This window comes from Antrostomus carolinensis, unplaced genomic scaffold, assembly GCF_000700745.2.
Source record: "Antrostomus carolinensis isolate BGI_N321 unplaced genomic scaffold, ASM70074v2 scaffold5543, whole genome shotgun sequence".
Classification (NCBI taxonomy): Eukaryota; Metazoa; Chordata; class Aves; order Caprimulgiformes; family Caprimulgidae; genus Antrostomus; species Antrostomus carolinensis.
In genome coordinates, this window is record NW_010304341.1 from 8315 (window position 1) to 32529 (window position 24215).

A 24215-nucleotide genomic window follows, 5' to 3' on the forward strand; every position below is an offset into this window, starting at 1 on the left:
TCTTTTTCAGGCTGAACAGCCCCAACTCTTTCAGCCTGTCTTCATAGGAGAGGTGCTCCAGCCCTCGGATCATCCTGGTGGCCCTTCTCTGGACTTGTTCTAAGACATGGACTAACCGGTCCATGTCTTTCTTATGTTGGGGGCTCCAGAACTGGACGCAGTACTCCAGGTGGGGCCTTACAAGAGCGGAGTAGAGGGGCAGAATCACCTCCCTCGACCTGCTGGACACGCTTCTCTTGATGCAGCCCAGGATACAGTTGGCCTTTTGGGCTGCAAGCGCACATTGTCTGCTCCTGTTCAGCTTCTCGCTCACCACCACTCCCAAGTCCTTCTCTTCGGAGCTTGTCTCAAGCCATTCATCACCCAGCCTGTATTTGTGCCTGGGGTTGCCCCGACCCAGGTGCAGGACCTTGCATTTGGCCTTGTTGAACTTCATGAGGTTGGCACCGGCCCACCTCTCAAGTCTGTCAAGGTCCCTCTGGATGGCATCCCTTCCCTCCAGCATGTCAGCCGCACCACACAGGTATCAGTATCTTTCTGATTGAGTCTCAAGTAATTTAAAGTCTGATTATGTTAGGCTCATGCCTCAGAAAAATATTCTCCAAGCATAGAAACTTGGTACATTTGGGATATTCTGCAAAATATCAGTATCCTCAATTTATCTCAGGTAAACATCCTGTGCAGCTGAAGAACTTGCCATTTCTATGCATATAATTCAGGCACTGTGCATACCTGACCCGGGGATTTGTGTCAGTATGGAAAGGTTTAAATTCACCCCGTTAGAAACAATGCTTAGGTTTCAGAAAATACTTCATATTCCAAGTAACATATAACAGTTATAGTTTTTATTCTTAATACTATATAAACAATTATAAATGACAGCTATACCTCTTCAATAGGGAAGGTGAGATAAAGGGAAAACACATAATTCTATACTTGGAAATGAAACCAACCAGACCACCCTTTTAAACATAAAAAACCTGGAAATGCTCACTCCTTCTCCACAGCACGTATTTCGCCCCTAAACCAACAGCATTTGACTCTACAGTCATGAGTAAAGCAGCACTGTTTACATCACACTCTAAACCAGCACCAGCACTCATTATAAAACACCCAGGCCCTTTTTTAATACTTCAGTACAAAACCTGTAAGTGTCAATGGCTACTGTTATCACACAGAACTAAGGACACAGCTTTAAGGGCATCAGTAGTTTTTACCACAACACACTGAATGCCACTGCCAAGGGAAATGGTGATTTATACTTTTCTCAAGTTGAGAACCTGGGAGTAGAAAGGCAAATGATTCTTCAAGAAAAGGATGCATTAACTAATAATGTCTTACACATCTTGTGATGGTTCTACAGAGAAAATAAAATAAAAAAAAAAACAAACAACAAAACAACAAAACAACCTGCAAATGTTCCTTCACTCAAAAGAAAACAATGCCACATTTTCTATTTTGTATTCTTTGTCCTTCTGTCTCCAGTATGAATCATGATGAATCATCTAAGATAGCTGTTTAGTTGTTAAATAAATAAAATTGCGAGTACAAGAAATTGACTCAAAGAGTATGTATACTCTTGATCAGAGAATTATACTGTTGATTTCATTACACTTGCTAAATGTAACTGGATTTTATTCAGAAAAAGGTTACACCAAATAGATATTTATTTTTACAGACACTGAATACAATAACCTTTCCCTGTGTAACTGATTGCTCTTATGAAAAGTACTGCTAGAGATTTAACATTTTGCAATTCCATTTGTGCCCTCTGGTATGAATGCACTTGCCTATGAGTACCTACAGGAGAACGAACATAGAAAATCAGCAGTTTAAGGTATGGCGCTTGCTCTCCATGCATGTGAATTTTCATTCCATGCATGTGTTTGCATGTAAGAGAGAGGGGAAATTGCTGCAGGTTTTGATTAGCTTGTGCATTTACGATCAGCTATGGTTTGTTGTTATATTCACTAGGAAGATTTTTCATGCTGTGAAAAATTGGATGATCAGACCCAGCAGTGGAAAATTTGAATGGGAAAGCTTTGTAGAACATACCCTGAAGGGGGCAGAAACACAAATCCATGGACATCCTCAGTGCAAAGAATATGCTGCCATCAGCTTCAATTTTGCTACCATGACTGCTACTACCCAAGCAAACTAATCTGGTGTCGCTACAAGAAGTCTCTTTTCAAGGAGGCTACCATTAAAAAGGCATGTTGTGACATATTATTATGTAGGTCAATACAGAGGAAATTATCAATTACTTTATACAGAGCTCCTGAAACATATATGGCCTACTGATACAGAATAGATGCTCATCCTGTCCCTTCAGTACCAAATGCTTTATCCACGGAAAATGCATTTTTCCATGATTTTTTTTTTTTAGGGCTGATGAAAGGTTTGCCAATACTACTATATAATATCCTTGAAAGGATACTGAAGACAAGATGTCAGTGTCTCATGGCAAAGAAGGTATTTCTATCACATATACAGATAACTGTTGCATTTTTCACATCTGTAGCAGCCAAGAATAATGGGTAGGAACAGGAAAGAAGGAAACTTTCTGAACATTACAGACAGATGGAGAAAGCAACTCTGAAAAGCACCCTAAATGATCAGGGAAATACAGTCAAGCAGGTAAATTGATGGCAAGTTGAACACTAGCAGATAGCTGTAGGCAATGAGTATGCAGCCATCAAGTAAATGACAGAGATACATTTCTGTATTGATTTTTCTGAGAATGGAGAGTTTAGACTGATATTTTGAAATGTATGGGTTGAGCCAGGGCTGTGGAAAGTCATGCAGACTTTCCTGGAAATGGCTTATCATGAAACAGATTAAACTTCTGCTAGCACTGCCTACTATTATCACCCCAAGTACTTCAGCTGCTGTAACATCTGTAAAACACTAATTCTAGGGAGAAGAAAGGGCCTAACTGGTAGGAAGTAACACATAACTGACACTGCATCAGCTAAAGAGCTTTAAATCACAGCCCTTGCTCTCCCTGTAGAGGGAAAACCAGAAAATCTCACCCCCGCCTAATTTGTCCTCATAGGCCTCTCTCAGTCAGTACGTATTAGACATGGTTTACAGCTTAACTGGTTTGCTTACTATCTTCAGCAGCCTGTGATGAAAGCCACAACTAGGGAATCTTAACTCATATGTCTAGTGCTCCTCAGCCACAATTGAAGGCTGAGGCAACAGATACTGATTTTTGAAAGGTCTGCCTGAGTCTAGGTGGGCCCAGTGACTTGCAAGAATGAAACAATATCAGCTCCTACAGCCAACAGCACCTAAGTGAGAGACATGGCTAGCATCAAACTGAGTTGCCTTTATTTTTGGAAACTGTGTGAACTGAACCTGTTATTACTGAGTCAGTCAGGCACAAAGGTACAGAAAGGCTTTTGGTCCTAATGAGACACTTTAACACCTCCATCAGCAGTCCCTGAAGCTTGCTGTATTATACACTAAGTTTCAAAGAGGCTCAAAGACTGCAATACAGGCTACAAGGAGAAGTCCAGACTGCACATTGCTAAAAGCTTTCAGTGGATGATACGAATGTTTTGAATAAAAATGCTTATATACATAGGAATACTCATATACAAATGCTCATACATTTGTACTTGCATATACATACAAAATACTTCCACAGAAGTGCTTAAAAGTATCATTCACACACCAGATTTGACATCTTGTCTGTGCCCTATCTCAAAAGATAAACTGGGTTTTCATAGCATGCAAGGCCTAGCAAAATATTCTTGTATTTGATCCAAGTTGCAGTGGGTGTTGATTTTAAATGTATGAAAGGCACAAACACCACACAACTGCAATGTGTAGCTAATGACTAGATGTTTAACTGTCAGCTGTTTATTAATTTCTCTAAAATATCACACCTGTGATCAGATAGATAACAGACTGAATAGTCCCAGGGACTTGGATTTCAGTCTTGGAACCCATCTCATATCATTTATGACCACGAGGTTTCCTGTTAAACATCAGGCCATCAGCAGATGCACAAAAAGAAATATCTCTTCAGTCATAACCCTTCCTTTCAGGTAAACCCAGAAACAGTAGCTTGTTTCCAAGAGTTCTGGTGTGTGCAAGCGGAGAGAGCACATGTCGCTTAACAGACGTTTCTCCACCTTTCTGAGGAACTGACCTTGAGCCAGATGTAAACACGTTATGGATGACATTTCCCAGTACTTGCCATCCAGCCTATCCTGAATGTAAGAAATGGTTTATGAAGTGCTGAGTAGCTTCCTGTTGAATTTAACAGAGCTAACAGTACAGACACCCATCACATCATAGAATTAAATCCTTTGGAAACATAAATAAATGCAGCATTAACAAATATTAAGACAACGTATCCTTTTGGAGGGCATCCAGGAGACTGCAAAACCACGACTCAAGTATTTACATACATGATTTAGTTTCAAGAATGTGCGAAAGTCCAGAATGTAATACAATGTGTGTTTAAACGATTGCCTGAACCAGATCCCAGAGGCACAGAACTAAGCCTAATGAACAAATCTTCTAGCGTGCCGCACAGATTTCCCTTCACCTTTTCCACATTCGCAGTATGCATCGAGTTGGAGAAGGAAATAGTTTACTAACACAACGCAACTTTGAACTGGAAATCTCAGACAACATAAAATCTTTTGAACAATGAAGAAATCCATGAGCCATGTTAAAAAGTACAACTTCTCATTTAAGTAACCAGAAAAAAGACCATTGACTTATTGGTTTCCAAAATGAAAATAAACTGTTATTTGACAGAAGTCAGAGACAGACGAGACATGAAAGTAATGCGAAAAGTCATTAAACAAAACTCCAAAGTGAACAGCTGGAATAAAATTTATCCTGCTGGCCCTACAGCTTAGAAAATAATTTTCACTCCCCTGAAGTGGTTGAGATAAATGATCTAACTGAAGTTAAAGGAAAAAAAGTCAGTTTAAATCAACATTTCCTGTTACACAAAATAAAGAAAAAAGAAAAAACAATAGCAGATATCTCATGTTCAGTTGAAGGGATACCAGCTGAGCCACACTTTTTATTTGATGATCATTCCCTGTTGTTCTTAGGCTGAACTAAACCAATGTTTATATGGCACTACAGAGATAAAATTACTTGTCTTTTTGGATGCTCAGTGATTGAAGACAAATGCTAGCCTACTGACTCCTAGGTCTTGACAATGATGGATGGCAAAGATTAAAGGAAAGGTATCATACTTCTATGAATGTGTATTACAGAAAAGTGATACTTTATACAGTAGGGAGTGAATGAAATGCACGGGCAACACCTCAAGATTGCAAAAAATCTTTAAGTTTAAGATAAGATCTCACATTCTATTAAACTGTTTAAAGTTTTGTAAAGTTTTGGTGTGATTTTATAGAAATTACATCTTTATTTAACAGATCAGCTTGAGAGTTACATAAATGTATAAATAGAAAAAATATTTTTGAAAGGCCTTCACACACTACAGGTAATCTGTATCAGAGACATAACTGGAGATAAGGAAATAACATGGTTTTACCTATCTCCTATTTCCACTATGAGGTCCAAACAAGAGCATGTTTTCAAGCAGTCTTTCAAATTTCATGGGGGTTCTTGTCAGGGATGTACCTTTTACTGTTCCTTTTAAGTTCACTGAATTCTGACCGAAATACCAACTTCTGAAATATCTCATTTTGTACATATGGCAGGTAAATTATCAAAAGATTTAATCTCCAGGGACTAAGCTTCTTATGAACTCTCCACATCCAGCCTCCTTTCAACTAGTCACTTAGAAAAGGAAGGAGAGTTGGATCTCATTTGAATACGTAAGACATGAGGAAACTGGAAGGGAAAAGGGATAGAACAGGAGGAGGAAGACATGATACTGAAGGAGAAAGCTTATATGGTTGAGTGATACTGGACCTCAGGACTGGAGCTAACACAGATATTCTTTTCATAATTGATAAGAAGATGACTTATTTTTCTTCTGTAGTCTAGATAGTAGCAGAGAACATCTCAGTAACACACAATGCGTTTTTAGTTCCTTATAACATATTAACATTTTTCTACCAAAAAATTGGGTTTTGTTGTCAACACAGGAAAAAAAGACTGCAGAATGCTTGTTCTTTTATCAAGCTCTAAAAGGCCACAAGACAACAGAAAGAGCCAGATACAAGAAGGCAATACAGGAATATTAGTAATGGCTTCACAATCTTGATAGAGCAGTCTCATATCAAGGCATTCATCCTATAGCTAGTAAACAGTGCCAAATCCAGAGTCTATGAGAATTATAACTGCATCATTTCCAAGTTACCAGTCACTCTTCTGCTTACTTTCTGACTAGGAACTTGTCCATCTCCCTAACCCCAACCCATTGTCCCAAACACATCAAGATCAGTTTCAAATACAGCACTTCCAGGGTCTGAGTGCTTAATCAACTCAAACAATACATATTGGTAAATTATTGGGCTTGTCGTGCCTGGAAAAGGAGAAAAGTTAGCATGCTCTGCCAACAAGGTGAGCTAGAGGAATAATCAAGCAAGGAAGATGGTTACGAAAATTAAGGAGCTAAATGGCAATGGGATTAGAAGCCCTTTCTTGCTTGTACTGAACAAAGCCTTGAAGGGAATTAAAGTCAAGTTCAGTCACAGAAGTTAACTTTGACTGTAATTATGATATTTTAATACTAATTATTGCTTAACTGACATGGTAATATCAGGAGAAGCAAAAACATTTTATGGCTTTATTTAGCAACAAAACCTGTGTTTTATTTAGCAACATATAATGACACTATTTAACTAATAAAATCACTGGCTATCATTCAAGTGGAAATTTAAAATCCATACCAGGGAGTAGATGATCCTTTTTTTTAATCTGTATTAATGGAGAACAATATTCCACCAACAAAAATTACCTTTAAGACTGTTCTGAACTTCTAACGCGATGTCGAGGGCATTAAACGGCAAAACTGGTTCATTGGCAATTTGCAAAGTCACTTGTCCTGTTAGCTGAAAAATACAAAAAAAAGGTCAAATAATTTCTAGCAGATTTAATAGCCAGCACTTCTTTTGGAATAGCACATACTTTCACTACATTAGATTTTCAGGGAAAAATTAATAAAACCCCATAAACACATCTTTGTGAAAAGGAATCTGACTTACTGTCTTTCTAATATAAAATTCAAAATGTTAAGAGATTACAGTTTATGACCACACACAAGAATTCTGTGCAGTACTTTTCTGTGGATCTAAGACACTGCAGGAGTCTCTGAAGGGGCTTAGTTTTGCTTTGTTTTCAAATAAAACATCTCAACATTCTAAAAACAGGAATGAGGTTTACTGTTTTACTTACTCCTCTTGTATTAGTTACCGGATTTTGAGAGTTTACACAAGTGAAATAAATAAACAAACAAACAAACAAATAAATCACAGACATTAATGAGATTTAGTTCAAGCCCATGGTTAAATACAAGCTGACCCAAAAACCTACTGCCTTTTGAAGAGATATGTGATGCACACAGACATACAACTTCCAAAATGGACAGAACACGACATTCTCCCAGTAACTTAGAGAAAGAAATTCCCAAATGAGTGAAAGGGAACTCAGTCTGCTCCAGACTAGACATTAGCACCTGTCAGGAAACTCCATGGCATGAATGCTACTTTTAGGCAGTTCCAGAGATGAGGCCAGGGACTGACTGGTGTGGGTGCTTTTTTTTAACTTTTAGAAGATAGGCTCTCCAGCTCAAGGCTTAGATGTGCTACAGGAGCTGTGTATAGAAATATGTCTTTCTGTTGAACTATACCTAGCCTATGATTAAATAGAGGATTTCAGTCTCTAGGCTGCCAAGTCCGTCACTGTTCGTGGGAGCTATAAAAACACACTGACAAAAAACATGCAAGAAACTTTCATTCATCTTCTTCATATCTTGATATTGCAAAAAGGGAAAAAAATAGCTGTAGGGCTGTGCTCTAAAATGGAATGATGGCTGGAGGTGATGGTGATAATTTTGATAAAAATGTGGACTGAACAGAATCATATTGTACAATACTTCCCAAGGTGTTGAGGGAGGTTAGAATAATATCTGTCCTTCAAAGCAATATGATAGTTGCTGTGGTGAAAGTAGAATTTTAATTCTACAATATAAAACAGTAGGAAAAGACAACAAACCAAAGTAATATTAAAAACAATAGTACAGCAATTGAAAAGCAAAGCCGTCTCCCAGGACAGTGGATGAAAACAGGGCAATATCAGAAATACAGGTTTCTTGGAGAAAGATTAATAGAATTTCTAAGAAGGCATTAAAGAAATACTGTTTTTTGACCTGGTCACAAACTGATTTGGGTGCAGAGACTGAGGGAACACGCTGTATATCAGGCTGCAACATACACTTGAGCAGAGACGTACTGTGAAGCTATTGAGATATACCTCTAGAGAACACCATACAGTAAAAGCATGAATAAAAAAAAACATGCCATATATAGAACAAAAAAAAAAAGGGGGGGGGAAGGAATAATGATATGTCAGGCTGCTATCAGGAAAATGAAAAAACTAAGAGTGAACTTAAAGGAAGATGAAAAATACTGTGTTTGGACATTGGTGTTAAAATATTATGCAATAACCTCTCATGAAACATTTCTCCAAACCTCCCAACTGCATGGGTCGTTAATGCTTGAAGGCCATTACATTTTCTATCACTGGTTATACACAAAAGTCTCTGGGTTGAAAAGCATTAGAAAACATTGGACATAGGAATATCAGAGATGTATTGTAGAAATACAAAAATTAAAACTGTTAGGGCAAACAGAAATCTGTACAAAACTGTATCCAAAGCAGGTTCATATAATCCAGCCATAAGCAACTGTAAAAACCTGGTTCTAAACATCCAAATGCCATGCAAAATCCTTCCTTGTCCTGCATGGAACTCTTTCAAGATATAGCTGCCCAAAACATTAACAATCTGTAAATTGCTATGGAAAAACAACTGTGGCAATGAAATATCCTATTATAGAGTAGGCGCTCTATATGGAGCCCAAACACATTGAATTCTAATTAGTACTGTATCACATGAAACATTTGAATTCTTCCCTGACAACCCATTTCTGAAAAAACTTTCACTAAATGGTAATGTAAGATACATATTCATAGGTATATTTTAGGGAGGGACATGAACAGTTAGACAGTGGTATTGATACTTTTCAATCTGTTACCACAATGTTTAAGAACACCAAAGCATGGAAAAAAATGCTTCATTTCTGAGGCGTGAAAGTAGTATTAAAGAGGAGAATACCCTAGCAAGCAGTTTTCCTTTTCATCATTACCTCCTACAGAATCTGGCTTAATTTTTGGAAGTTTTTACCTTATTTTTATTTCTTCCGAGCAATTTTATTTTACTTTAGATTGCATAAGACCAAAGTTGTTTTCTCTTTCCTATTCAAATAAAGTTATACCATCAAAATTTTAAGACTGACTGAAGCATTTTGGAAACTTTATAGTATCTCTGTATGTAATATTGCAGATGTTTGTGTGTTAGTAAACAGGTAACAGCAGTGTTTATTAAAGCACGTACTTTGCAGGCTAATCTGGAAGAAATCAATCACAAAGGAAAGCTCAGAGCATTGATTTGAACAGAGTAAGTAATAATGCTGCACAAGCACATATCAAAACCACATAATGCAGCAAGACAGAAAAGGCTACTGATTTCTTATTTATAGTCCTATTTTTGGATATACCATTTCCCCCGAGTACAACACTGAATATACATGGAAAATAGAGACAAGCTTCTGCCCCCTTTTCCCTGTTGAAAAATGGTTGAGACTTACTATTGAATTATTAAATGCAAGAATAACTTAGCAAAGAGTAAAGACAACAATTTTCTCATAAAGTGAAATGCTAAAGCAGCATAATTGATTCTATTCCTGTACTGAACTGGTTATAACATTAATGACAACTTCTCAAACAACATTTATACATAATAATACACATACAATACATACAATAATTGATGTAACATTTGCATGATAATCAAGTCTAAAGAAAAAACTTATAGTTCAAATGCTAATTGATTCTGAAATGCTTTCCTTATATAATTTAAAATGAAAAAATAATGAATAATGTTTTCACTGCACTTGGCTTTGGGATGGGTATTCTTCAGTAAACAAAAAAATATTTAATGAACTTCCAATTACTTTAGAGACAAATATTAATATAAAATATAAAAATAATTGTAGAGTTATACTGCATATTGCAAAATGAATCTCAATATTCAAAATGGGTTTATACCAAGGTAACACTTTTTCAGTGTCTTTTACCTTACAGTGTCAACAACTTTGTAGGAAGGAAATAACTACTGTCGCTGCCTTCATCTCTCTGACACCATGCAAATCCCAAAAATTAAAAAAAAAAAACCAAACCAAACCAAACCAAACCACCTTCCAAAAATGCTGGTGCTAAAGATGATTCAGTATCAAATGACACTTCCTAAATGAAGCCATAGGTGGTTCTCTCTTCCAAAGCGTTATAACCTACTCAATTAGGAACTATGTCTTCTTGTAATTCTACCCACCTTAGGAACCTAATTTCACTGTAAAAGTCAGCTCTTAGGGACATCAGGTGGACTTACACCACCCTCCAAAAAACTGTGACAATGAAATAACAACTGGATTAAACACACACAATATGTTCATCTATGTAAATTACAAATATCCTTTATCTTTCTAGCTGCTTTATAGTAAGGAAAATAAAATGGAGTTGGGGAGGGGTTCATCACAGATTTTTTTTTTTTTTATTTGGTGTATGTCAAACTTGTTTTTTCAGTGAGTTAAACTCAGTTTTCAAGGCAATTTGCTTCCTCAAATATCCAAGCTGCCTGCTAACGACTCGAAGCACATCTACTGGCATGCAAAATTTAAGAAAAAAAAAAAAAAAAGAAAAAAAAAGAAAAAAAGAATACTTAAAATCCAGGATACAAAAACGTGAAAGCCTTCACTCAGCCTTTTTTACACAGATTCAGTTTTGCTTTTGGGGCACGCTGTTACAGATCATGTCTTGCAGGGACACATCTTAAACATTATCTGGTTTTACGGACGACACAGGCATGGCAACCCATCTTCCATTCTGCCATACCATGAGAAACTTGTAAGATGAATAAAATGAAAATATATTTAGTGTGCATGAAGATATGAAAATATTATGCATGATAGAGATAAAACTGCTAGAATAAACATCAGCATATAGTGTGCAGGCAGTTTCTTTAACACAGAAGTTCACATGCCAGTCTTGGTTTGCGGTTTTTTTGTGGCATGTGTTTGGTTTTGTTTTTTGTTTTCGTTTTTTTTGTCTAGCGAAATTTGGAACTGTGTGCTATATCTAGCCTGCATACTGTGTAAACCTCAGTGGGTGTAAGCATTGATGCTTTAGAATGTTTTTAGTTACACTAAAAATGCTAAAACCTAAACAGACATCTCTTTATACGCCAAGTTACAGACAATATAACTTAAAAAAATCAGGTAAACTGCCATGTTTATCCTTTTGTGAACAGTGCTCTTCAGTAGTGCTGTACTCCAGTTTTACCTGCTGGATTGAATTAGACACAGCTACTTGAAACTTGACTTCTGCAGTGGCAACTCCTTTATATTTCAAGCCATATACCTCTGCAACATACTTCTTTCCTGCATTCTATAATTTCCACCTTTTCATAGAATCATAGAATGGTTTGGATTGGAAGGGACCTCAAAGATCATCTAGTTCCAATCCCCCCGCCTTCAGCAGGGACACCCTCCACTAGACCAGGTTGCTCAAAGCCTCATCCAGCCTGGTCTTAAACACTTCCAGGGAGGGGGCATCAACAACTTCCTTGGGCAACCTGTTCCAGTGTCTGACCCCACTTACAGTAAAGAACTTCTTCCTAATATCTAATCTAAACCTCCCCTCTTTCAGTTTAAACCCATTTCCCCTTGTCTTGTCATTAGTAGCCCTTATGAAAAGTCCCTCCCCAGCTTTCTTGTAGGCCCCCTTCAGGTATTGGAAGGCCGCTATAAGACCTCCCCGGAGCCTTCTCTTTTTGAGGCTGAACAGCCCCAACTCTTTCAGCCTGTCATCTATTTTTATTATATAATTTTATTCTATGAATATTTACAGCACTTTACCTTACTGATACCTGTGCACTGTTAGAGAAAATTAGCATATATATGGCAGCTAGTCTACCAAAACCATAACAGCTCATGTTAGAGAGCAGATAATGTAACAAGGTAGTGTAGTAGACCTGCGTAGATTCCCAACTACAGACTCAACAGACCTCTGTATGCAAGACTCCCCACCACAGACTCAAACAATCCTTGTAATTGATCAGTGTGCAACACTGAGCAACTCATTTGAACTCTGAGCCTCAACTTCCTTTGACATCAGGCATTATTTTTTTTGAGTCACATTTGCCCTCACACCTTGCACCGCTCCCTTCACACATTATTCATGGTGTTCATGGATGCGCAAAGAGCATGGAAAGATTATGGTGATCAATAACAACTTATTGAGGATAACAGTTTTTGTCTCTTTTCTTTTAAAGGGGAATGAAAAGGTTTAACTTTTGTGGCTGGCTAATCCCAGGTGTTCATCTCTTTGCATCAATGGGTTTCTCTTTCCACACATACTGACATTCAGCCGAGTGACCTGCTGAGATCTTTTGACATTAACCCAAACATAAACAATGGTTTCAGTGTCCACACTCATGTAAATAGGGAATAAATCTCTGCATATATTAACATTAGCCATCTCAAATGTTAAAATAATCAGCCTTCCCCAACCTCTCCACCCTGCAAAATTAAAGATTTATTTTTGATAATACAGGCATATGTCCTGAATTTCCTTTCTGCTGGTTTCCCGCTGCTCCCCTCCCCAACTTCCTCCATGTTATCAGATTTTTTTTAATTAAGCATGAGAAATTGAGTCTATTTAAAGGAAATCTGTGATTCTCTGGCAATAACATAATTTCAGCATCTCGTATTACTGGATGAATGGCAGTAATCGTGAGACTCATGATAAACTAATTTTTTAATACTTGGTTCTCAATTTACGGTAGAAAAATTTCCGGCATAATCAGTCTACACAGTCGTTTTTCTCATATTCATCACCCCCCATAAAAGTGAAATGACTCATACAAGAAGAGTCAGAGGCAGGAGCTTGAGAAAAACCACCAGTTCTTTGACTCTCTATTTTTCTGAAGAGCTGCATTTCTTTGATTAGACAAAGAAACAGAAATCTGGTCACAGACACGCTTGCTTTGCAGTAAAGCTGTTAACATTTGAAAATTCAGAACTTCTCAAAAATTCAGTAGTACCATGCATGTTTTTCTTACTGAAATCTACCTTGGCATCAGGGCATGTATTTACACTACAGGTCAAATAAAATTTTAGAGTATCTGACATTCAGTTCAACATACTGTATTTTAGGTCAGTAGAGGGCTCTCTGAGAAAAGAGTAGGATGAGTCTACAGCTACAGCAGGTGAACTAGAGCACAGTAATTCGTAACAGATAGCTGTTTCTGACCAAGGAAAGTATGAGGTCTTACAAAGATTAGAACCTTTTTTCAACACCTCCCTCTATAATTTAATATTGTTTTACTTGGTCTCACTATAGAAAATACCGTTTAGGAAGTGAAAGTGAACAAAACATGGATTCTCCCTCTTCGCAGGTATCCTGTGCAGAGCAAACAACAGCTTACTAGTTGTATTATGGTGGCACATAGCAATAGGAATCCTGAAAGTTACATACTAAGATATGCCAGAATCATGGTAGCTTGGGCTGCCTGCTCTGGAGTACAAATATCTCTCTTCACATGATCATATGTTACATTTTCTACATGGCTTATGATGAGATTCTGAGGCACTGAAAAATTAAGGTATAAAGTATTAGAGTAATTAATTTGCTTAAAATCTAATTTGTTGGTCAACTTAGTAAGATATAGTACTTAAGAGCTGTGAGAGTACATTTCTCACAGTTTTCATTCACAGCTTGGAGTGATCATTCATCCCACTGCTTTCAATTACTTGCACAAAAAAAGAAACTCATACTTATCTCTGCTTTGTTTTCTGTGCAAATATAGAAATTCCTGCATTTTACATTATAGTTATATAAACTATACAGAAATACATATTTTGTGTATATTTAAATGCATTTATGTGAATCTTCTAGTATGAATATATTAATATATATATTTTAAATTGTATTAATTGCTACTGAGCAATAATACCCCATGCCTTGAGTTATAGCTCCATAAGGTTGGTTATACAGAGTTTCTTTCCACTCACTTCTACCTTCTATCCAGACCACCAATGAAAGGGATGTGAATGAGGACATCAAGGGGTCACATCGTGCTGCTCCTCACTCAGCAGCAGAGAGCAATCCCTCTCTCTTCACCCAGCACAGAACAGTGTCCTGTGAGACATCACTGGGATCACTGTCATGGGATGTGCCAGACACCAAGAACATAAACAGATCTCAGATCGGACTAGACAGAATCACAGAATCACAGAATGGTGGGGGTTGGAAGGGACCTCAGGATATCATCTTGTCCAACCCCCCAGACTCACGCAGGGCAGTGCACTGCTGGCTACTAAAAATTAAACTCCAGAGTCAAACTTCAACTGTGATCACAGGAGAAATACCCTTCTTTTGAGATGTTTGTCACTAGTTACCATCAAGAGTCTGGGAAACGGGCAGTCTGGATCATTGTGGCAGTTCTCACATTCTTGTTACTGCAGCAGCAGAGAACAGTGATTATTAACTCAACTTCCAAGATAACAGCTTTATTGAGTTAGGCTCAGCACTGCATAAATGAACTTGTACTCAACCTGGTTTGTTTGGAACTGAGGCAGAGCAAATTGATGTCTGTGCAGAATACACGGGGTTAATGCTTACAGAGGAAGCCAGGAAGCAAACTGTAAATCCCAGTTCTTCATGTGGCAGTTTAGCAGTGTAGAAGTGTAGCTAGAAAGGGAGAGTTTCTCCAGTGTTTTATTCTTTATATATAAATATATATATATATAAACAGAAATGGCATGTCTTTGAAGTGTGCAGATAAGTAGGAATAATCTTGAGAAGAGTTTCTAATGTATTTCATATTTATAGATGTCAAATTCTAGTGGTATCTCAATGCAAAGAAAGGGTCAAATTAACTTCTAGAAGGGCCACTAGATTCAAACCTCTTGTAAAAAACAGGTAGTCACTTGGACTTTTCCCTAGTGTGTGTAGTTATGAGCTTGAAAAAGGATATAACAGAATGCTCTTCTGCACCTTCATGAGTTCTGAGTGAAGAGGTCACACCATGACAATACAAATATATCAATACATCATTACAAACCTTCAAACTAGATTTCTTAAAGAGAATTTTAAAAGTTTGTTCTAGTATTAGTTCTTTTTTATCTCCAACTTTAAAGCCAGGTTGCTCTGGTTACCAGCTGCAGACTTTAAGAGTGATAAATACACTAAATTTTGCTTCAAAGCTGAATGATTTGCATATAGCATTCCCATAAACCAAGATGCCATCATTGCACAGACAGTGACCTTTCAAATGCTTTCATTCTCTAACCCTCTTCAGGCACAGCAGGAGGAGGGGGAGACTAGTGCTAGATCCTTTTTAAAGTAGCAATGTTAACTGCCTGAAGCTGGTTACAGGCAGTCCTGAGGAAGTAGATTTAGCTATTGTTGTGGTAGAAAGAGAAGTACGTAATAACATGTGAAGCAAAATTTATTTCCACGTACCAGAGGCAAAGATTTCTAATGAGAATGATCACATACAGAAATTGCATCTTGGACAGATCTTTACTACTGTAAACCAAACCTATATATATATTTTTTTTTCTCCTTTATTTGTATGTCTAATGCAGACATTCAAAAGATAAAACATGCAGCTAGCTAACAATGTACACACTTCGGGACAAGAAATGTTAATAATTTTTTCTGGTTTAACCCATAAAGGAAAGTAAATGTCATCTCAGAATAACAGACAAGATAGATCAGTGTAGATTCCCGTGTTCTGGTAAGAAAACACAGGATGCTGCGATTAACAGCTTGGACATCACACTCTCTTATGCTACTGAAGGCCTTCATTGTGTTTCCTACCAGTTAATGAATAGCAGTACCTTTCCCTCACTTATGTATGTGTTCAAGTCTCCAATCAGGATATTAGCACAACCAGCCCTCCTTAGTCATGATATAGATAATGAAAGCACAAGATGATAGGACTCAGCAAGATAATTGATAATTTTGTTAACAGTTGCCAGACAGTTGTCCGGGTCTTGCCTGTCTGAGCCTTACAAGTCAGACAGTAATGACTAGCAGATAAAATAAGCAGCAGCACAAGTCTGCATTTAATCACCCAGGTTTCACAAGCACTCTACAGAAATATAGATCAGCCTAGCAAACAGTATGCTGTCTTACAGTCCTAATTAATCAAAGTATCTTCTAATATGCTTCCAGATACATGCATGAACCAAGAATCTTCCTGAATTAAGATCAATCCCAAGATCATACATTCAAGAACATTCAAGTAGTTGCTAAGTTTCTATTTGATCCGTAAAGCCAGTTCTTCTGCTGAATCTGCAGGACTCAGTCTGAAACTTGTGGCATTGTTAAAAACTACATAATAGTCATTAGAAGAGTATAACAATAAAGAAATCTGCAATAGGAAGCTTCTACCACAGCTTTCAGTTTAGACTTTGATATCATCTTTTTAATCACTCCTCTTTTACAGAAATGGATTTGATTTAATTGAACTCCTAAAAAAAAGTCTCTAATCACACTTCATCAGCATGCAATTATTATTCAAAGGAAACCATATGTACTATTAGGCACTGTTAATTAAAATAATGCATATAATCTGCTTCAGTACCTAACAGTCATTTTGCCTGATGTTCATTATTATTCTTCTTCCACTATTGTGACAATACTTTTCTTTTTTTCCTCATCTATCCCCATTTCATTTATACACTTTTTCAATGTTAATGATCATGATAACAGGACACTGAGATGCATTAATATGTTATCATCCTTAAAACCTCATTGCATAGCATGACCTTCAAAATCAGTCAGACTTGACTATGGAGCTTTGTGAGAAAAGGATGAGGAAATGCTATAACAAGAGCCTTAAACTATACTCTCTTTTGCCTGAATTTTATTTGCAATTATGATGTCTTCTAAGTGGCCATACTGAAAGAAGAATGTATGATAGGTAGCAGTTAGTCTTTAGAGAAAGAGAGACAGGATTTGGGAAGAACCAAGGACAATGGATGGATGAAAGAGTTGAAGAACCTGAAGAAAAGCAGCAATAAGGGGTTGAGGCAATGGTTCCTTGAGGAACTTGGACAACTTGGACAGTCAGCTCTGCAGAGACTCAACAGAACAGGCACTACTAAAAGATCCATGAGAACATTATGGATTAAAGTCTCGCCATCAAACTCAGGAAAGTGAAGATATTTAATGGTTAAAGAGAGAAAATACTGTTCTTTTCTCTCTTGCCACCTCTTGATGCAAAGGTACCTCAATTTTTTCCACTTAGATCACCCTAATCAGTGAGGACTAGAGCACTGACAGTTCCTTAAACATGACAGACTAGCCCTGAGGGAGAGACACTAGTGAACCACAGTGCTGAGGATCCAAGGGAAGCTCAAAATACAGAGTTCTGTAGCATAGAGCTCAAAGCAAAGACCTATAAACATTAACAGACATGTTTCACTTCAGGGGAGAATCGGATGGGCAATATACTGAGGCTACTCCCAGACACCAGGATATACTGTAGTACCCACAAAGAGGCTCAATTTCCTTGTTAGGCAATTACTTTAATTAGGGTTACATTCTGCTCTTGGATATACTCGCATGGCAGTTACCAAGCCAGAAAGGTATTTAAGCTTCTCACTGGTATCATAATTCAAAGATGCAATTTCTGTGAATTTTTTCACAGTACTTTTCAAATCAGAATAAACAATCTTCAATGTATACTGTGCAAGATACATAGACTAAGAAGTAATCAGATGACTTACATTAATAATTTGAAATTTAAATCTCTAAAGGACATCTCATACCTCTTCCTGTAATTAAATAGTATAACTTAACAAATGAAAGAGAGGAAAGATTGGTTGTTTTATTTTAAAAAGAAAACATTAATTAAAGATGAATATGTTTGGGATTGAGCAAGCTTCCCTCAGGCTTGGGGAAAATGCCAAGTCTGACAAACTCGTTGAGCCTTAGGGAATCCCAGGTCAGTTTGATGAACCTACTGAAGTATTTTATAATTAGCTGGCATGCTCCTGAGGCTACCAATTTACCTGAAAATAACTCCCTCACCTTTCAAACTTGTCCCTGAACAACAATGAATAAAGACCTAACAAATAATGTTTCTCATCACAGAATATTTACATACACAGAGAAAGAAAACTTAGAAGAATGTCCTGTGCTATAGAACAGCCCTCAAAATTCATGAAGAACCACAGCAATAAAACTCTGAAACTATCTGAAGGTAGAACTGAGATTTATTACCACGTCTGGGGCTGTAATAATACACCTGTTACAAAGATAGTCAGATTTTGATGGCCATTTCATTTCACTGCACCCTATCTTTATGTGGGCTCTGTATTAAAATGATAAAGGCAGCATGATATAACGGCAACAAAAAAGATTAAATAGAGAAGCACATTTTAAAAGCATATAATCTTACAACACTGCAGGAAATGTTACTACTTCCTCAAACACCAGTTACTGTTAAGAAAAACAAAAACAAAAACAAAAAACAAACCAATGTTTACAGCACCATGGGTGCTCCAGGTACTACCTGTTTCAAATATCTTATTATTTATAATCATCATTAATGCCTAAGCACCAAAAATACATTACATGTCTCAGAAAACAATTCAGGACATCTGCTCTAAAAGGCTTGTGTACCTTAAGCTTATCCAACAGAATCAAAGCAGCAGGGGTTTTGGCATATGAAAGGCACAGGTTACTTCAGACTACCTGACAAGCCTTTCTGTAAGACCAACTCAGAGCTTAGGACTCACCTTGTGTGTAAGCATCATATTTTTGTTAACTTCTGGTCTTGCTAATGATTCCTTTTGGTTTGGCTTAGCTGAATCCCTATTTGTCTTCAGTTTTAGATCAACTTTCTGTAACAAATGTGTTCACTGTGAGAGATCTCAATACGAGCAAACAGACAAGGAGACAAGTTTTACCTGAGTATTCCAAATATAAGGACAACAAGGATGGAGATCTGATGACTGTACTGAAAGGAGATGATGAAAGATGCTGCTGAAGAGACTGAAGAGTGGAAGAGATTGTGTTTGAAAAAGGAGAAGGATTTAGAAAGAAAAACAAGTTGGAATTTTCTGCATAACATAAACAGGAGCCTGGGGAATTTCTGAAAGAGGAGATGGCAAGATTAAAAGAACAGCTGAGTAAGATCATTTTGGCAACAACACTATAGATGGATTGCAGGGAGAAAAAAGACTTGCAAGGCAAATGTGTCAAGAGAAGAGAAGACTACAATGCAGACAAGTGGTTTGATCACTACGTCAGGGAGAAAAGGATGGATTTCTAGAAACACTATAGAATGAAAACGTCTCAGAGGCAAATACTTAACAATATCCTTCAGCATACTGTCATCAGTGTGTACTCAGCATAACTTCCCCATACTATGTAAAATTCCAAATAAATTGTCCCCCAAACTGAAAAAGTACTGCAGAATATGGCTTCGATATACAGTGAACAAATGAGTGGGAGTGCTGACAGTATCCAAAGTAATATATGGATGCACGTGTGTGTGTAAGTGTACTTGAGTGCATAGATCAAAGAGAAGAAATCATCTCAAAATTCTTCTGGATGTTAAAATAGAAGACAGATGCAGTTAGAGAGAAAATTTTCAGACCTAAAAATAAATTAAGACTTCGTAGACTCTAAAAATTTCCTTTTTTCCCCCTCTGCAGTAGAAAGACAATGTATATAGGCATTCGATGTACTCTGAATAGCTTTAAACTAAATGTAAAGAATCTTCAAAAGAGTTTTGATATGAGTGAAATTTCTAAAACATTTTGCGCTTTGTTTACATTTGTATATCAACAATACAAAATACATTTTTAAATTTTTAATTTGTATATTCAGAGAAACTAAAAAGTCCTACAGAAACTGTTCTGATCTTTTGGGTAACCCATAATGCTGTAGCAGCTTCTGAACCCTAATTAACAATATTTTCATCCACGTCTCATCTGATAATAAGGGTATGGGGCATTTCCCTACAGAAACTGTTCTGATCTTTTGGGTAATCCATAATGCTGTAGCAGCTTCTGAACCCTCATTAACAATATTTTCATCCAAGTCTCATCTGATAATAAGGGTATGGGGCATTTCTGAGGGGAGGAATTTATCAGAATGCACACTTGTTACTGGATTAAAAAAAAAAAAAAGTTTTCATTTATGGACCTAATGAAAAAGATTTTAGAATTCACTCAGTAGCCGAAAGCAGTAGGCAACAAGTAGCAAAGTGTTTAAACACCTTTTAAACTCCATCTTATCTTATGAATACTGACCTCTTAAAATACCTTAAAAATGGAAATGACACTCTAAATCTTGTGGTTTCTAGGAGCTGCTAACACTGTACTCCTCAGTGGTCACAGTCCACCATTGGAATGGTTGGCCCAAGAGATGGCACGTCGGCATCTCCATGTCTGTCCATTCCCAAATGTTTAAAACGTTCATACTGATAACAACTAACACTAGACACAGTATGAGATTAGACCACAATGTTATGCTGATTTTGGTAATACTTATTTTACTTCCAGTCCTCCAGTATGCCCCTGGACAAAAAACACATGTCCCTGAGACAAAGGTTTAACTATACATCTTCAGTTGAGATTACTGCTTTTTTTTTTCTGCTTATTCTGCTCAAGTAACAACTGACATTTGCAAAAGAGGGGATGAAGGGGGTGATGAGTACCATCTAAGCAGAGGGCTTTATTTGTGCAGAATATTACATTAAAAAACCTCAGTAACTATTAGTGATTATTAATCTTCAATTACAATAATAGCCATAATTATATATATAAAAAAATAGGCTATGCTGCAAGTCAGGAAAAAAGCTTTTTTAATTGTCAGCCCTGCTATTCTAAAAAAGTCTTCACCCTATTCATTCAGTTATCATTTTGTAGTTTATAATTAAAGTGCTAATGTACATCAGAATTCTTTGATCTCAAAATAAAAGATTCTTTTACCACAGAAATTAAGAACATAGTAGTTAACAGGAAATTCAAGTTTCCAAGTAAAAATTAAAAGAAACAACCAAAAGTAAAGGAATGTAATTAAGAAAAAACCTATTTTTGTTGAGTAAGAGAAGGAAAAAACTTCTGAGTAGTCATTCTGGATTGTGGAACAGTTTGTGAAGTAAAGTGGCAAAAGACCCTTCTCTCTGACAGTTAAATACAACCAAGGAAGAAAAGAAGAAAGTGCACTGTACTGGCAGGGAATGGACTAAATGACCTCAAAGTTCTTTATCTTAAGCTGATGAGTAGAAGTAATTCTAAGGACACTACAACAAGGGCAAGTGTAGGGTCCTCCACCTGGGGAGGAAAAACCCCAGGCACCAGTACAGGTTGGGGGTTGACCTGCTGGAAAGCAGCCCCACAGAGAAGGGCCTGGGACAACTTGTGGATGACTAGTTGACCATGAGCCAGCAGTGTGCCCTTGTGGCCAAGAAGGCCAATGGTCTCCTGGGATACATTAAGAAGAGTGTGAACAGCAGGTCAAGGGAGGTGATCCTCCCCCTCTACTCTGCACTGGTGAGGCTGCATCTGGAATACTGTGTCCAGTTCTGGGCTCCCCAGTTCAAGAGAAACAGGGAACTTCTGGAGATGGTCCAGTGGAGGGCTACCAAGATGATTAAGGGGCTGAAGCATCTTTCTTACAAGGAAAGACTGAGAGAGCTGGGTCTGTTTAGCCTACAGAAGAGAAGATTGAAAGGGGACCTTATTAATGTTTAGAAATATCTAAAAGGCGGGTGTCAAGAGGATGAAGCCAGACTCTTTCAGTGATGGCCAGCAAAAGGACAAGGGGCAACGGGCACAAGCTGGAACACAGGAGGTTTGGCTTAAACATAAGGAAAAACTTCTTTACTGTGAGGGTGCCAGAGCCCTGGAACAGGCTGCCCAGAGAGGTTGTGGAGTCTCCTTCTCTGGAGATGTTCAAAACCCCCCTGGATGCTTTCCTGTGCAACCTGCTCTAGGTGAACCTGCTTTGGCAGGGGGGTTGGACTAGATGATCTCCTGAGGTTCCTTCCAACTCCTACCATTCTGTGATTCTGTGAATTCCTATATCCTGAAATCTAACTTCATTTAGCATGGGTTACCATAATAACTCGTAGTATCTCATCCATGATGTTTTATTTCCATTCTGATATTATATTTGAGAGAAAAGACAGTCAACAGCATGTTATGTCACAAAGTATGTCTAAATTAATACAAATAAAAAGAACTATGTGTAGTCATCTGCACTAGGTACAAGCATTATCTTAAACACTCAAGGTTAGCAGAACTGAATGCATAGTCTCATCTCTTCTGACTTGCTGATTAAAGACAGAGTGACTGGAAAACCTCTTTAAAAAACAAAGGAAAAAAATTGCAGAATTAATTTTGGCTTTTAGTCTGCTAAGAAGAATCTACTTGGGTCACTGGAGATGTTAACTGGAGTACGTGTTTGCCCACCCCAGGTTACATGACAGGTGCTAAAAAAAGCTGGTAACTAAAAGGCATAGAGTCAGCAAGCCAGCAAGATCCCAGACCTCTCATCTGCCAGGACCATCGTCACTCCTAAAAATGGAACTTAGGCTTTGGAACAATCTTTCAAAAGAAAATACTGTCTGAAAGATGTGAGTGGACACCAGGCAACCTTGGCCCTTACCTCAGCTTTGATATTGTCATCCCTTCACTCACAATCTGCTTCTCTGGAAAAGTGATGTTATTTATCTCACAGGAGTTAAAAAAGAAAAGTCAGCAAAAGCTAATTATATACTATTGCTATCAATCTGCATTCAGTTTCAATGAGTTGGATTAGGCAGTTCAATATACCTGTTATAAACAATATAAATATATTACTGTTGCTGTTTAGCAGTGTAAAGGATGTGTTTTGCATTGTTCTTTTCATTACTTTCTTTGAATTAAAACCACTAAGCCTTGCAAAAAAAGCAATGCAACTCAGTCTCAGTGGGCTAAAACAGCCAAACAAAGTCAGCAAGAGCTTCTTTCTTAATATTAAAAATGTTTCTGTTAATACCATGTGATTCAAGATCATCATAAGTATTTCTTACACAACGTCTAAAAGCAAGATTTCTAGTTCTTCTGCCTTTTGAGACACTATGAAAACTAAGATTATTGGAACAGACAGTGATTTTAAAGTTATTAGTTTTGCATTCTCAAAGTCACAGTTTAATCATTTTTAAGACCCAACTAGTCATATAAGAATGGAAACTTGAAAGTCCACTGCAACTATGGAAAATATGGAAAAAACAGTCCAGTAAACATAGTTAGGGATCAGAGGAGACTGCAGAATTTTACCATAGTATATACTTCCCAGTGCTTTGCTTTGTTCTGTTCTTCAGAAAATACAGACAAATCATATACACCTCAAAAATGAAAAGTTTGGGCACGTAGGATTTTGCTAATGAGTTGCTTAGCTTAAGTTCAAGTGGTTTGGAAAAGCTCAGGCAAAGACTGCAGAGAATAAATGGTCACTAATTTTTTTTCTAATAAAGATCCAATGACTAAGGACAAAAAGACAGGCTAGAAAAAAAAATATATTCTGTCAGTATTAAACTTTGGTTACCCTTGCTCCAAACAGTTTGAATTACTTCGTGCATTCAAATAAAACTCAAAAGTTGGTAGAAAGACCTAGTTTAATATCAGTGAGGTGCTTTCTAGAGTTTCTATGAAAATTTAGGGAGTTGTCCAAGCTCAGAACACACATTTTTAAAAAGTACTGTCTTCAACTTCTGTGACCTTTGGAATTTCACTGTTTTCTTAGCCTTCTAATGAAAATGACAAGTGTTAACCTGTAAATAATATTATTATATTTCTTCCCGTTTACTTTCCAGTTTTTCATGACTGCTTCCATGTTTCTCCTATACCTTACATGACTGACACACAAGACCTATGTTCTGATGGAGGAAAAGCTGAGTTCTAAAGTAAAGTGTTCTC

At 37.3% G+C, this 24215-nt stretch overlaps 1 protein-coding gene across 1 annotated transcript in view; it reads right to left on the minus strand.

Moving 5' to 3' along the window:
• The window catches only part of LOC104522185 (inactive N-acetylated-alpha-linked acidic dipeptidase-like protein 2), a gene marked incomplete at both ends in the record, with an annotated part of 100532 nt that overhangs the window by 7045 nt on the left and 69272 nt on the right, over positions 1-24215 (minus strand). The window contains 2 exons of the mRNA XM_029084122.1: positions 3361-3369; positions 6908-7001. Of these exons, the coding sequence (XP_028939955.1) occupies positions 3361-3369; positions 6908-7001 (103 nt within the window). The remainder of the gene's footprint in view (positions 1-3360; positions 3370-6907; positions 7002-24215) is intronic.